This window comes from Lytechinus variegatus, chromosome 13 (assembly GCF_018143015.1).
Source record: "Lytechinus variegatus isolate NC3 chromosome 13, Lvar_3.0, whole genome shotgun sequence".
Lineage (NCBI taxonomy): Eukaryota > Metazoa > Echinodermata > Echinoidea > Temnopleuroida > Toxopneustidae > Lytechinus > Lytechinus variegatus.
This window is the reverse complement of record NC_054752.1, coordinates 24,915,467-24,932,374: the sequence shown is the minus strand read 5'-3', so window position 1 is coordinate 24,932,374 and position 16,908 is coordinate 24,915,467. Positions and strand designations below refer to the sequence as shown.

General features: G+C 36.5%; 1 protein-coding gene across 1 annotated transcript; it reads right to left on the bottom strand.

Annotated features, from left to right (window-relative positions):
- Positions 1-241: 241 nt before the first annotated feature.
- LOC121425979 (sodium/iodide cotransporter-like) lies at positions 242-15,671 on the bottom strand. The gene is made up of 8 exons (XM_041622108.1): positions 15,330-15,671; positions 14,815-14,880; positions 13,879-13,930; positions 10,595-10,662; positions 8,956-9,110; positions 8,275-8,412; positions 3,123-3,252; positions 242-352 (listed from the first exon to the last, which is right to left on the bottom strand). The coding sequence occupies exons 1-8, from the start codon at positions 15,669-15,671 to the stop codon at positions 242-244; spliced, it is 1,062 nt and encodes a 353-aa protein (XP_041478042.1).
- Between the last annotated feature and the right edge of the window lie 1,237 nt (positions 15,672-16,908).

The following is a 16,908-nucleotide window of genomic DNA, read 5'->3' as shown; positions in this document are numbered from 1 at the left end:
GTGAAATTATGCGAAACTTTTGAAATGTCATAACTTTCTTATTTTACATCCGATTTTAATGAAATTTTTAGTGTTATCCCTGGGTGGATTTTTCTCTTTTTATTCAAATCATTAATGTTGGGATGGACTTAGGGTTAGGGTCCATTAATATCAAGAAATTTGATGAAAAGAAAATATAGCCGGGCAAGCCGGCCATGCACACGTAGGCCTCGGTGTGAATCGTACACGGGTGACAGCCACCTCAACTAATCCTCAGAACAAACCTTAGTGAACCGGCGGCCACAGCTGACAAGAATAATCCAGGTATCCCTGGCATGTCTCTAAACAGTTCCATCACCATCAAGGGCATTATCTGCAAGTTTAATGAAGGACGGGCATAGTTATTTTGGTGCCCATCACGAATTCATTGAAGCATTTCCTCATGGTCTATTATGCAAATAATGAATGTTTATGAGTGCAATGGACAAAATACTTCATAAGGTGAAAGATGAAATTAATGAACCATTCATTTCTTCTTTCACCGAATGAAGTACTCTGTCTTTTTTTTTTATGTAAATTTATTTTTGTTTTAATGTAAAATGACCGATTTTAGATCGAGATTTAATTCGATTTGGTGCCCGATCAACATAAATTATCTGTGTGTTTTGTCTGGTCTTAAGCCCCTTTTACACCTTCACGGATGCAACACGGATCATCACGGATCTCAGTCCGTGATGATCCGGGGTGCCAAATTTGTATTTTCCTAGCATTCCCGGACTGAGTACGGAGTTAACTGGTTATTAACACGGATATGTACGGAAAAGTACAGAGTCTACAAGGATAGGCAAGGTAGCAATAGGGATCCTGTTTGATATGCTCCCGGAGCCAACACGGAATACCCGGATGATCACGGATGTTACTGGGTCTTTACACGGACCTTACCACTTCTTGTCGCCGGCATCTTGCTAGAATGAAGTTTCGTCCCTTTTTGCAGCATCTGGAGCATGCTCGTGCTTGGTTATGAATACGGACTATTGTTCATGTACGCAAACAATACAAACATTTGACCCCGGATAAAGCCGGTATTAACAAGGATTACCCGGTTCTTACAAGGAGCCTCCCGGATGCATTCGGTAGCTACACGGATGTACAAGGATGAACCCGGATGATTATCAGTCCGTGTACTCCGGGATGAAAAATTGAACATGTTCAATTTTTCTCCCGGACATGCCGGTACATCAAGGATGGCGCCAGATGAGTAGCCGGAGTGTACACGGTAGTCCCGGACTGTACACGGATGACCCCGGATTGACAATCCGGGATGATCCGTGTTGCTTCCGTGAAGGTGTAAAAGGGGCTTAAGACCCTCTGAAGCTTGGAATGGGCTGAATATTTTTCAAGATATGATCTCTGTTAATAGTTTTCTAATATCTAATGACTATATACGTAATGTAAGTGCTCAAACGTCTATTACGAGTGATAAAGATAAAACATTACCGCTAGATTTAGTGAAAAATCATAACGGCCGGAAATAATGGCACATTCAAATTCTAATTGTTGAAAATGTTTTTAGTTTTATATAGTTTGACGATACTGGAGTAAAGTTCACATCAGGGGCGGCAGAAAATAAAAATAATTATAATAATTCCCGTAGGAAAATGCCCTTTTACGATTTGGAAAATACTTTTAAACAAGTGAAACATGCCCTTTTTTAAAAATGCAATACCTTTTTCAAAAATGATAAATTTTAGGTTACAAATTCACAACATGTTTCGCTCGCACTTTGCGCTCGCATCACTTATCAGGTACTCATCCTGTTCAAGGTCCAGTTTTCAGGTTAAAATATTACACAATTTGGCTCGCGTTTTGCGCTTGCATCAGTTAGTTCTTGTTTTATTAAGGTACTCATTGTGTTCCTGGTTACAAAATATGCTTAGAATTTCCAGTTTTCAGGTTGGAATATCACAAATATTCAGCTCGAGCTTCGCATTGTTTGATTGGTGAGATATGTACTGAGTCAATAAATGCCGTCCTTAAAAGGCTCATTTTCTGTTCAGTATGATGGGGTGTCCAAACTTTGCGTACTTTTCATAAATATTCATCTGACTGATATTTGTTCACAAAATATTCACAATCTATATTTTAAAAAAATTCAAGAAATAGTTATCACATTGACGGCACGATCGTAAAATATAAAATAATTGAAAGAAAATGTGAGGTAGGTCAAGGGGTTCGGCTGTATTGCAATCTCAAAATTCTAGTCCGATCGACGAATGTGCGCTGTGCTGGAAAAGCGTTCTGAAAAAGTGTGACCTAACTTCGCGGACCAAAGGTTTTGAGGTTCAAACAAAAACTCAAGCTCAAAAGGTGAAATACAGATTGACGACAAAATGGTATAGAATCAGTCAGTAACACATTTAACTCACATTTTTGATGATATCTGCTTGCAAAATGCTGATATCGTGATGCTTGTTGAGAAATCATATTTCTTCGGAACGGGCGCTAACGGTGACAAATTTGCCGATCTTTTGTCAATGTTTTCATGAATACTGAACTCATCCTAAAGAAACTTAGGCCAAAGGATAATTCTAGGTCGCTTTTCACTTTGATGATGTCAGATTTTAAGGATATTGGCTAGTTTTTTTAGATAATGACCGACTGCGAAGTTTGGACTCACTGCTTCGCACTCGTGTTTATTTTTTTAGTTATATACACATCTCTTTTATGATCACAAAAATTGCTCGCATGTCTACATGAAATGTCAAAATATTAAAATCGCGATTCGCGCTCGGAATATCTCGCAGGGATGCCCTTTTCACAGTAATTATGGTCATAATTGCCCAAAGCAAGATTTAAAACTTCAGATTTGCTCACTAAATTCTCTCGCGGAAAAAAGCCTGAATATATAACTTCAATATCAATAAGAAATAACTTCAAACAGACAGCTCGACTGAATTGCTACAAAACACACAACTACTTCACGCAGATGATAATCTCATGGTGAAAATATCCGATTGCACCAAATGTCAATTTGAAATTGACATTTGGTGCAAAGGGGCACTTATATTATAAGTGCCCTCCCTCCCCCCCAAAAAAAAGCTCTGCCGCCGCTTGAAAATAGAAATTAATCATAACAAATATACCTGATCCTGAGACTGAACCCTGCCTGAAGTAAGGGGGTCACATCCGTAGTAATATGCGTACATCACTACACCTGATATCTCCATCAATAGCATGAGGACGCAATAGCCAATGGTCGATATGAAGAGTGCTCTTGCAAAGCAAAATCAATAGAAAATTAAGAAATATATATATTTTTCGTTTTCTAAATGATCATATGAGAGATATGCACTGTTAAAAAATCCTGATTTTACAGGGAAAAATTTAAAATTTGCAGAAAGCAATAACAGAATCATTCTGTAAATTCATAAAACAGATTTTTTTTTTGCAATTTAACAGAACAAGTTTGTTTAAAAGGGGGAAAAGGGTGTTTTATTTAAGGGAAATTTTAAGGTTCCATGCACCAAATACCAATTACCTGTAATTTTACATGATATAATGTAAGATTACACAGTCTGATAGGATTTCAGGTGTTCTAGAGACTCCGCAGGAACTTCTTTTATTTTAAAGATAAACTTTCTAACAGTGTGACGCAGCTGGTGATGATCTTGGTGGTGGTGATGATGATGATGATAACAGTAATCGTCATGATGATGATAAGGATGACACTTATTGTATTAATTTACCAATGATACAATGACGATATTAACGCTATTACTCAGTTAACATAACAATTTGCATTTTCCATTATTCACAAAATATCATTCTTTGATATGAATTATCATTTTGTCAAGAATAGAATTTATAACATAATTGTTAACAGAAGGTGTAGTTTCCAACAAACGGCGTCATACATGTATTTCTATTACTGCATTATGCTACTATACAAAGACGACGACGACGACGACTACTACTATTACTACTTTATTCTACTACCATTACTACTACTACTACTACTGCTATTATTATTACTATTACTACTACTGCTACTTCTACTATTTCTGCTGCTACTACCACCACTAATACTACTACTACAACAACAACTACTACTACTTCTATTACTACTACTACAACTACCTCTGCTATTATAGTCCAGTCAATATAGGGTTTGACCCACCACTAATTGCAACACTTGATATTCCACTGCAATGCTTTCCAGGAAGGTCCCCGAAACAACATACTAAAAGTCCCAAAAAATCCAAGCAGTGGGAATTTATGAAATTTGCATATTACGCAAATTAGCCATAAAAAGTTAGAAAAATAAGGAAAATAGTCCAAAAATTACAAATTAAGTCTCCGAAACATTTTTATTTGAGCAAAAATCATGATAAATAACTTTAATCAATGTTTTTAATCAAAATGCAATCAAATCTACCCCATTTGCATAATATGCAAATAAGCATCCTTATATGGAAAAAATGTCAAGATATTGTGATTTTACTCTTATTGACTGCTTGAAAATTTCAATGATGAAATGACTATTCTGCTATCACTAAGGACGTTGAATACATTTATATTAAGCTTAGTGTCTGTATTGTCATTTGCTAATTATCCAAATAAGTATCTAACATGTAATAAATATTCAAGAAAACACACTGGTGATACATTCCTCAAAAATTATAAGTAGATTATCTATTGAAATTGGAATATGGCAATGCCTTACAGGAAGTTAACACCATATTAAAAGTCATTAAATAGACTAGCATAGGAAAATCACAAAATTTGCATTTTATGCACATTAGCCATAATAATTTGCAAAAGAGGAAAATAATAAAAAATTGGGAATCAAATGCGGAAAACAATATAAATTGTACGGAAGCTCATGGTAATCTTTACTAATTTAATAATTCTTCAAATAAGAAATTGAAAATAAATCTACATCATATAATGATTATGAGCATCCTTGTATGAACCCCCCCCCAGAAATTTTGATTTTTCTCACACAAACAGTTAAACCCCCATTCAACAGAGAGCAAGACCTCTGAAAGACTGCTGTAAGACCATAAAACTTGCTTGATCTTTCAAGGGTCTTTCAACGAACTTTCAAAGATCTCCGGTGTCTTTCACGATTCCTGATAGATCTTTCAAAGGTCTTTATGTTCCGCATGAGTCCCAAAACTTTTTGAAACGGTTCAAAACAGTCTTTCAGTGGTCTTACAGGAAAATTGTTTTTTGATGATTTTTCAGTGGTCTTTCAATGAACTTTAAAAGTTCTTATTAGTCTTTTTATGATCTTTCGGCGGTCTCTCAAGATTTTTTCGGAGATTACTGTAAGACTCATGAGAGATAATTGAAAGACCAGGAAAAGTCTATGGAAAGAATTTTGAAAGATCACTTGATGCATAAACCATTGAAATACCATTGAAAGATCTCTATAGGACAGGTGTCTTTCAGAGTTCTTTAAGGGGTCTTTCTAAGCCATTCCACATCAGAGATGACAAATTTCAGTGATCTTGGAGACTGCTGTATAAGAACTTGCCAATTTTTGGTCTTTGAAAGGTCCTTCAAAGGTCTCCCCTCTGTGGATCTAGATCAATATATGTTTACTATTTTTATCAGCTTAATATCTGAAGTGGGATGTACATGTTATGCAAATAAGCATCCGGCATGTTATAAATAATCAAGGAAACTTGTGATATTTTCCTCTAAAATTCCACGTAGATTTTGTAACCTTGATGACCTTGCTTGGTTGATATTGACTTTTTTCATGAGCAGTTACTACCGGAGCAGATACCCCACTCAAATTGTGCAATGATGAGTCAGTTCTACATGGGCCCCACTGTTTGAATGCTTCATATTTCTATCCAAGTCTTGCTCTCTCCTTGACTTGGTAGAGTCTTTGCGTTTCTTGCTGGTATAGTCCACGCTAGCATGCTCCTTGATTGTCAAGTGATCAGCACAAGATGTCACACCCAATACAAATAAAAGCTCGTTAGCTTCGAATATTTGGTCCTTGTAGCAAACCACTTGTCTTAGTGGTGAATATGAGTACTTGCTTGAATCACGAGATCTCTGGGCATGGTTTATAAGAGTACCAATAAGTATTTGCCCATACGAGCGACATGAAAGCCATTCATAAAGTCATGGTAAAGGCCTAAAGTGTATATAGACATCTTTCCCAGATACAGGAATCATGATTAGACGTTCTTGCTGAATCAAGTTGCTGCTTCAGGATGAAGCATCCATTTTCTGTTCTTTCCTCTTTAATGGATCTCCTAACGATGGCAACTATCTCCAAACATTGTAGCTATTCTAATCAAATCGTATGCAAATAATATCAATTTCCTGATATTTATGGCAAATGGAAATTCCTCAGTGAGACAATGAACAACCAAGTAGACGTTAACAGATGAAGGACTAAGCCAGATTATTGTCTTTCCAACAAGAGGACACAACATAACGGAACACCCTTAACATCACCATCAAATACCATCCAACATTGATTAAACAGTGTGTACCCATTCTAGGATTTGTTTGCCACTTTCTGTTACTCATTGGTATACTGTGAGGGTATACAGAGGAATAAACCTTTCAGAAATTATGGTACGACTAAAGATGTAAGTCTGGAGGAATACTGACCTTTATAGTGTCATGCAGATGTACTTTGGACAATCATACAACTCTCTGTACTGAAATCTGACAAGTCGAGCATAGGAGACTGAATGTCAATCAAGAGGACTTTGACAAGAACCAAACCATTACCCATGTCTTCTTCCGACACAAGATGCCTCAATTAGACACTGGACATAAGTTGTGTCGGAAGAAAAGTTTTATTGGAAGGCTTGCGCATGTTGAGCTCCTAAAGCATCAGTAAGGTGAAGCTCAGAATTGCTACACTAGGACCACAGAATGCTTTGTAGACAAGCCTATATAATACACAATTTGTTGACCGGACTGGCAATGATCCCGGTAATGATCCAGGTTGTAACAACTAGCATGTTGGAAGCCCTTAATATCATGCGCTATGACTACGTTGGAAGACAACTGATTTTTAGTCTTAGTATTTACCACTGATCATGATGATTTTGACGCTGCTCTGCAAGTCCTGGAATCCTGTTCTGACCCAGACATGGCCAGAAAACATGTTTTTTTAGTCAAGAGGGTGTAGCCAAACTACTGAAGAAATTGTTAAAAAAAACAACCTGCATGAAGCTACTAGACCAGATGGAATCTCTGCTACACTTCTTAATGAGACTACTCATCAGATCTCACCTGCCATAAGTTTGCTTTTCTTGGCCTTCCTTCTGTCGTTCCCATACATATAACAACGGGATGTCAGCTCTAACAAACTACTCACCAATTTCAAATACTGTGCTTTGTTCTTGCCAATCCCATCATCTTGTCAGACTAACAACATGGCTTTAGGACGTGAAGAACACATTTCCAGTATTTTACCTTAAATACAAATTATATTAGGATAAGTATGCATGCTTAGTGATAGCAGCATATTGATTTGAACAACAGTCAATGTGAGAAACACAAAATTTGTTGACATTTTTCATATATGGATACTTATTTGCATAATATGCAAATGAGGCAGATTGGCTAGCTTTTTAAAATAAAAACATTGTACTTATTTATTCATCATAAAATTTTGTTCAAATTACTTGCTTTTGACATTTAATTTATAATCTTTGTGTTATTTTCTATTTTTAATGGCTAATTTGCATAATATGCAAATTAATTTTCAGGCATTGTGATGAATTATCATGCTTAGTGATAGTAGCAAAAATGTCTACATCAATGAAATGTTTTCAAGCAGTCTATATGAGAACAATCACAATATCTTGACATCCGGCTTGACATTTTTCCATATAAGGATGCTTATTTGCATAATATGCGAATTAGGTAGATTCGCTGGCGCTTTTGAATAAAAACATTGAATACAGTTATTTATCATTACCTTTCGCTCAAATTAAATTGTTTTGGACACTTAATGTGTAATTTTTGGACTATTTTCCTTATTTTTCTAACTTAATTTTGTGGCTAATTTGCATAATATGCAAATTTCAGAAATTTCCACTGCTTGGATTTTTGAGGACTTTTAGTATGTTGTTAAGGGGACCTTCCTGGAAATCATTGCAGTGGAAAATCAAGTGTTGCAATTAGTGGCGGGTCACCCCCCTATTCTGGCTAGATTGACTGGACTATTACTGCTTCTTCTACTATTACTGATAGTAATACTAAAAGTCTAGTCCATGTTAACCGCCGTATTTGAAGTTGATCAATACTAACTGAGCGGCTTTAGTCCGGTTACCGCAGGAGATCAACCGCTGGGCCATGATCTGAGTAATACCAAGTCTCGCCTGACCTACTGACAATCCAATCAGAACAGTCCAGACAGAGTATATAATAGTAGGATCCGGGTTAAGCCTACAGAAAAATATAGGGAATATAACTGATATCAAAACCATGTGGAAGGCGAATTCAACGCTTGATGATTTTAATGAGTTTTGTTAAAATTCGATGCCATAATCCCCTAATGAAAGAGATTGTATTCTTTAACGCTTTTCACAAATGGTTTAAAGAATTGTATACTGATACTAACATACAGTTAGTAAGCACGAAGATAGGGGAAAGTTCGAAAAAAAATTTATTCAATAACTTTGGTAGGAAGTAATTACTTTTTTGTGAGAGGAGATTTGACGGATTAAAGAAAGAATAATCTGAAAGCAGGTATATCATGGAATTATTTCTCTGAATGCATTAAAAGATGCATGTATGTGTATGAATATATTATATTGGATGGCTAAGAATGAAATATTATAAATATTCCAAGAGTTTGGGCAAAGATTTGCTCTACCGAGTTATATTTCTAGCATTCTATGAAATATTTCAATGGTATTTCAATAGTATTGAAATACCATAGGCGATTTCTGTAAGGGAATGAATGATACAATTTTGGAAAATACTTACTCGAGAAATCGTATTCTCTTTCCTTCCACCCCGCGTCTCCAGACTTCATCAATGCTACCGATATCAAAAGTTCCCTTGACAATCACTGCAACAACGCCAGCAATCATGATTACCGACTGCATTGTGTCCGTCCAAATTATTGCCTTTATCCCACCCTGGTACAATGACAGAAACAGTGTTTAGATAAAGTGTTTCATCATCCAGTGGCGTACCGTGGGTCACGGCATGGGGTGGGGAGCACCAGTAAAATTTTAGTCACCTAGTGAGCGCGCGAAGCGCGCTGAGTTGCTAGGTATGCTGACCTAATAGAGACATTTTAAGGACAGTGTCATTAAACGGATATGTATGTCACTGATCACATAATGCGAGCGCGAAGCTCGAGCTGAAAATTTTGTATATTCAGACCTTAAAAGGGACATTATAAGCAAAGTTTTGTAATTATATGTACCTGTCTCGCTAAACAAACAATGCGAGCCCGAAGCGCGAGCTGAAATTTTCGTATATATTGACCCTAAACATGGATATTTTAAGGACTATTTTTTAAAAATATCCATTAAGAGTACACATATCTCACCATAGTCATCTAATGCGAGTGCCAAGCGCATGCTTCTTTTGCTAGAAGTACACCTAAAGACATACTTTTTGTAGTCATTGTAGTCATGATTACCATACGCATCTCACTAGTCAAATATTGCGAGTGCGAAGCGCGAGCTAAAAAATTAGGAAATTCACACCATAAGAGGGGCATTCTAAGGCTTGTTTGTAGGAATTCACGTAGACCATGCGTACTCCACTAACCAAATGATGCGAGCGCAAGCTGAAATGTTTGATATTCAGATCAGAAAAGGGACATTTTAAGGACTGGGATTTTAGGAAATCATGGAGAGCAGACATATCTCACTAATCCACTAATGCGAACGTAAGTACGGACGGGAAATGAGCATAATTATTTGAAATTGATTTTATTGACCGATTTCAACAAATCCCCAAATAAGCTGTCAGAACAATATTTTAATTGTCCGCTGACAAAGTCAATGTGACTTACCATGTAAAATAGCAAAAAGTAAATTGCTTTAATTAACAGCTAAAGGCATGGTCACACCGCCCGAGCGTTATTGGAACGGTCGTGGAGCGATAGGGAAAGAGGATCGAATTTTGCTCAAAAAACTAGGGAAAAATCGAAAACAAAAATCGGAAAAAAATCGAAATCTAAAATGGTGAACGGAGCGAGCGGTGATGATTTTTTCTCTCCGCTCCACGACCGCGCCAACAACGCTCGGGCGATGTGCATGACCAGGCCGTAAGCATTGCTGCTCAGGGCCCCGCTCAGGGCAGTAAGTCTCCCTCATAGGTAATCCATATTGAAATGTATATTATTATTTTGATATATTAAAATGCCAGTGGTTGCTACTTCAACTTTTCCCGGTGATATGTTCAGATTAGAGAGTGTAATTTTGATCACTTCAAGGGATGGTCATTTAGGGAACCAACCGGTGGTGGTTTTATCACCTCAATTTTTTTTTAGAACGTTTGGTTTGCTATATAAGTCATCCACGTTTATCATGCACTGAGCGTTTAACGGAAATGGTTTGGCAAGTGTTGCAATTTATTGCACATTTCTTTGCGTGTATGAACTTACCAACGAAGTATAGAATGTGCATGCTGCTCCTGTCGTTAATATACTTGCCCACAAACTCATTCCAGTAACTTTTATAAAAGAAAAAAAATGCGTGAAAGAGAAGGGAAAGTAATTACTTATGATTATCTATTTTGTGCTTGTATATATTTACAGGCGCCGTAGAAGAGTTTTGTAAGTGGCAGTGTGGGGAGGCATATTATGCAATTCATCAGAAAAAGATGGTAATTTTGTATACGTTTTTGTACACGTTAATGAAAAATTTAAGGTATGAGGGGGAATATGACCCCCCCCTCCCCATTCGGTGGCCAACCATGGAATTCGACTTTTTCTGAAATCGTTCTCATTTTGTTATTTAAATTCTAAAAAAGGAAGACAGACATTTCATATTTTTAAGAGGTGTTAGTTATATATATATATATATATATATATACACTCACACACATTCCAAGAAAACAAAGCAAGAAAAAATGTTTGAGGAATATTCCATTTATTTTCAAGTTTACATGATATGTAAATTTGAATTTGGAATTTGTCTATTTTTAATACCCACCTGTTTTCGATATAATTAATTTGTTTCAGCTTAGACCAGAACACATCAAAATAGGAAAAATATTTAAATGTCTGCAGGTATATATATCATTTGTTTACCCAATACCACTGGCGTAAATCCGTATTGATGGGGGGGGGGGGGGTGACTGAAATATTTTGGCATTTTTTTGCAATCATGTTTTTAGATATACAAGAAATTGTCATTAATATGTCCACAGTGGCGTACCGCGCTCAGTTACCAGTTATACTGGCTCAATAGAGACATTCTAAGGACAATGACATTAAATGGATATGTATCTCACTGATCAAATAATGCGAGCGTGAAGCGCGAGCTGAAATGTTTTTATATTCACACCTAAAAAGGGACATTATAATCAAATTTGTGTAATCATTATTGGTATACCTGTCTCGCTAAACAATGCGAGTGCGAAGATTTTCGTATATTTTGACCCCAAACAGCGAGATTTTAAGGAATATATTTCAGGAATCCATTAAGAGTATGCATAGATCTCACCACAGTCATCTAATGCAAGTGCCAAGCGCTTGCTGATTTTATTAGAATTACATCTAAACACATGAAATACCTTTTTTAGTCATTGCAATCATGATCATCATGCGCATCTCACTAATCAAATATTGCGAGCGCGAAGCGCGAGCTGAATATTTTGACAATTCAGACCTGAAGTGGGGCATTCTAAGGTTTCTTTGTAGGAATTAACTAGGACCATACGTAATTCATTAACCAAAAGATGTGAGCGCGAAGCGCGAGCTGAAAAATTTTGATATTCAGATCAGAAGAAGGGACATTTTAAGGACTGATTTTAGGAATTCATGAAGAGCAGACATATCTCACCAATCCACTAATGCGAACGTAATCACGGACAGGAAATGTTTCATATACATGTATACGAAGACCTTAACATTGGGCAATCACTTTTGAGTCGTGTAAAAGAAGCATATGTTACTACATAAAACAATGATAACTCAAGTGCTAGGAAATATATTTGGTTTATATTGACTTGAAAGCGGGATTATTTTAGTACAACAGGATTATATATCTTGTTAAACAGACAATGCGAGCACCAGGAACAATGAAGACTTAGGCCCTGGGCAAATTTTGCTTCATAAAGTTATGACAAAAATGTTTCTTATGTAATGTTACATAATATAATTATAATATAACATTATAATGAATAATATTTCATATTCCCACTACGTTTCTCTTCCTTTCTCCCTCTTTTCTCCTTTTCCCCGTTTTTGTTTGTTTGTTTGTTTGTTTTTTTTGGGGGGGGCGGGGTCAGCCGATGGGGGGGGGGGGGGGCGGGGCATGTGCCCCCCATGCCCCCCCGTAGTTACCCCAATGTATGTCCATATGGCAAATACCCCTTCAATATTATTATCTTTTTACCCCATGATGGTTTAATGGTTTTATTAGAGATTATATTCAAAAATTTTTGACATTCCATCTTAATCCCTTCCCAAAGATCCCAACATTGATGAATTGGAAGAAACAGGGGTTTCACTTTGAATGTTATAATTAGGACATAAGTAGGCTTTTTCGTTTGGAAATGGTAAACTGGCTCTTTATTTGCATTTTATGATTCAATGATATTGTTTTATTTGTTAAGCGGTATTTTAGGAAGAAATTTCACCAATAGAACAATTATCTCTTGTGATTTTTTTCATTTCTTTCGTAAAAAATGGGGGGATGTTTGTACAGGCCACCCCCCCCCCGGGATTTACGCCAGTGCCCAACACCAAACATAGATTGAAGAGAGCCTTTATCGTAGGTCAATATCATATTTTCTATGCCCACATTTCAAAAACTCTACCCCAAGTTTACAAGCATGTTGACCTTGTACAAATATGTGCTCTGGAGTTTCTTCTCCCAATTTGCAAAAGCTACTGTACATATTTCAGATTCTGCAATTTTCCTTTTATATAATCTTATATTCAACAGGTAACGCAGGAGAATTAGGTTCGGTTCTTGTCTCTACTTAAATATGCTTTCACTTGCATAGTGTTCTTAAAATAGTTGTGGTGTTGTTGGCTCACGATCAAAGATGTTGAAAGTTTCCCAGATTAGATGAGTAGGTTTTTTTTTCATAAATTAGTTGATAAAATAGTTCATCGTGAGCCAAACGCGAACATCGTGTAAACGTATAGCAATACTATACGGAGCTATTTGCAGCAATGTGATTTTCCAATTGAAATTATATTTGTCACATGATCACGAATTGACCTATCGTTTATCGAGGATAATCTTATGAACATTGATACATTTTGTTTAATCTTCATCTTTCTGGCCAATCCTCTCTCTGTACTTTCTATCTATATCTCCGTTTAATTACCCTTTTCCCTTACTCACTTTTTCTGTCTGTCTCCCTATGCTTGCTTTATCCTTGCCCATCTTCTCTTTTCTAACACTTTTCATTCATGCATGTACAATGTGCCTCATTATAGTGGTTATAATTTGCATACTTAATATTTATTATGTTCAATACAATTATGATTTAATTTACTTCCAACAATTTATTTCCTTGTATTACAATAAGAAGTTCTAGTAATTTTATGTCGTTACATGTTTGTATTTAAGTATTTTTCTATTGTAAATTGTACACATGTTTTTTTTTATTCAGCCTTTGGCTGCGAGGCATGTTTTTAATAAACCATTATTGAATTGAACTGAATTGAATAAGAGGGATATGAATGTATAAATATGTTTATATTCTCACCTGCACTTATCGCAACAGCTGGGGCATAGGTAGCTATTCCCATATAGAGTCCCTGTGAGGAAAACAAATTAGGTATTTGGGTCTGTCGAGTGTAATGAATAAAACGTACTTATTCTAGAATGACTGATCTGATTGTATCTCGCGCTACTCATGCTCGTCTTCTTTAATGGTCACTGCATGTTATGTATTTATTTATTTCTTTGTTATGTATTTTTTAAAATGTAAACTCACATTGTTAGTCCTCGGACATTTTGATGAGTATTTTTTAATAAAACCGAATTGAATTTGAATTTGAATTCGTCTACCAAAAACGCCTTAACTTGCTTTGCGCCATTTGGCCTAGTTGGTATTTTTCGTTGAATAGGAATGTTTTCAATGTAAATTTTCAAAAAGTAGCGATTTCAAATTAAAAATCCTCTGCTATTTTTTTACGCCTATCGGTGCTTCGTTCCCTGTTAAATTTTACACAGGTACTTGTACGCCCTTTGATATATCGTTATTTGTATTGCAATATACTGTAGAAAATGCTTTTTGATACAGGAGTGGAAATTGTACCTCATGTAATATACCATTTATTTTCCTTTTTTCAAGTTTGTTGAAGCAACAAAATGCATCTGCCTTTTTTATATTGCTTCCCAAACATAGAATATGTTTTATGGGTTTGATATTGTGGAAGTTGGACGTCCCTATATGAAAACAACAAGAGGTGACAGGAAACAGGGAGCTCCTTGCAGGAACAAGTATATATTTAATCACGATGATTTCCTATTTAATAATAATAAGTAACAATACTTCTATCCCGCTTATCACAAAGAAGTATGAAAGAACTTAAGAAAGAAGAAAAAGAAAGGAAAAAGATCTTAACATCCAAGTGAACATGTAACTTACGATTTTATAAGTGTGTGTGTGTGTGTGTATATATATATATATACTTACGGTTGACAATAACAGGCTACAGGTGGCGAGAACCCTCAATGCTCTGTTGAATCGGAACTCCAAATACTGTCAATATGCCAAAATGCCAAAAACGGAAAATGGAAAAGTCAATTCAGTTATTCATTGTTTCATTATTGTTAATCGTATTGATTACACTGTTATGGTTCTTTTTATCCAGTCGAAACATTACACCAATTAAAATAATGGAAGAGGATACCATTAAGGCTATTTTAAATTTTAGTCTGTGCACAGAGGCCAATAATGAATCCCACAACGCAACAAATACATTGAAAAGGAAAGTACAGTGAAGTCTTTGTCGATGGTCGGTGAATCGGAACAGCAGATTCGTCCGACGTAGCAGAGCTGAGGAAAAATTGAAAATGTGTCGTTTACAGTGAGATATTTCGATTTACCGACCCTCGACAAAGACTTAATTGTGATTTGACTTTTCAACGCATTCACCGCGTCATACAGGATTCATTTTGCGCTGCTGTGCGAAAAGTCCCTATTGTTACCTCGTTAACGCTGGTAATTTGAATTCGAAAGTACAACGGTAGGAATAGAAGCGCTACGAGGATGCAAGCAGGAACATAGGCTACCAAGCCCCACATCAACATCGTGTTGTAGCTATAGATCTCGCCTGGTGTCCCAATGATTGCTACAGCAGAGATAAGCGTAGCCATGATCGAAAGTCCCACGGGGATGGGATTCAACTTGCGATTGCCCAGGATTATTTCTTCAGAGGTTCGTTGTCGTCCGTCGGTAAATGCCGAATAAACGCCGATTGCTGCCGAGAGCACGAGCATGACGCCGAACACGACATAATCCCACACGGAAAATCGGAGTACCTCGGCCATGTCTAGAACTGAAACAGAAACAATGGTTGCTTTAAAAAAGAAACCTGGAAACTGTTCATGCACCAACAATGTACTGTTGAATCGCTATTTACTTGAAGGATGTAAGACGAAATGCTCTAGAACAAAGACTGTATTCTAGTAACATTGTCGGAAATCAACCATTCTTTTCAATCTTTTGACATCACTTCGCTTGTATTACACTACTTTCGTTGACCCTCCTGTTTAGTAAGTATACTCCAAAGTTCAAATATCCACCCCTAAACCTATCAAATGATACAAAAGGAAAAACTATACAAGTGATGAACTTCCATCCTTCCTACATGCCCCTGGAAAAACATAGCTTGTGTACTATGGACCCTTTCATAGCTGCAAAAAGGACAAAATGCGAGAGTTTCTAAACATTGGGAGATTGGGGAGGGGTGGAATTGGGGTGGTACAATGCCGTATTTAAGTGGCAAAGGAACTTTAAAAAGCTAGCCAAGGGAAACCACAAGATGAGAGTGGAGTGAACACTGTTTTCTACCTTTTTTTTCTTACTTGTTTCTTTCTTTTGGTTTCTTGGCGCTATGTATATAGTCAATGTTCCAAGTTAAAGTTGACATAAAAAATTCCCACTTTTCTGTTCGAATTTGTTTAGAGTTTTATTATGGACAAGTCAACCAACTAAAACACCTGAATCGCAATACGTATACATTTTTTTAAATCCGGTTTACACATACTCACGCATACACGCACACCCACCCACCCACACATACAGATATACCTAGTTAATAAGGAAAGATGTACACCTCAATAGTTGCAAATTTCATAAAGCCCTTGTCATTAACACATAATTAGTATATTGTGTTCTGAAAGGGTATCTTCTAGCAAATTTGTTTTATGACATGAACAAAATGTTAGTTTACGATTGGATAGCCCGGTGGTATTTATGCTGTGATGTAAATTCGATTTCTGCCAAAGTAAGCCTTAGTCATCCAAAGAGATGCGATAAATTCATCGCAAACTAGTTTTCCTTAAAATTAGCATGATAATAGCATGCTACAGGCATCAAGCTAGGGTCATTCCCCATGTTAAGTTCATTGGAGGAGGCATTTGGAATGAAACCTTCTGCAACTCATTTAAGGTTATGACTTCATGAGGAGCTGGTTCATTCGGTTACAATAAGAATGCACAACACCTTCGACCCTCTACCCCCTCCCTCTCTCTCTCTCTCTATTATGTATGTACATACATACAT

Coding starts and splice junctions, on each gene's coding strand:
- LOC121425979 (XM_041622108.1), bottom strand. CDS start 15,671: ATGGCCGAGGTACTCCGATTTTCCGTGTGGGATTATGTCGTGTTCGGC. Junction 10,663..13,878: donor AGCTGTTGCGATAAGTGCAG/GTGAGAATATAA, acceptor CTTTTATAAAAG/TTACTGGAATGAGTTTGTGG. Junction 9,111..10,594: donor GCACATTCTATACTTCGTTG/GTAAGTTCATAC, acceptor TCATTGTACCAG/GGTGGGATAAAGGCAATAAT.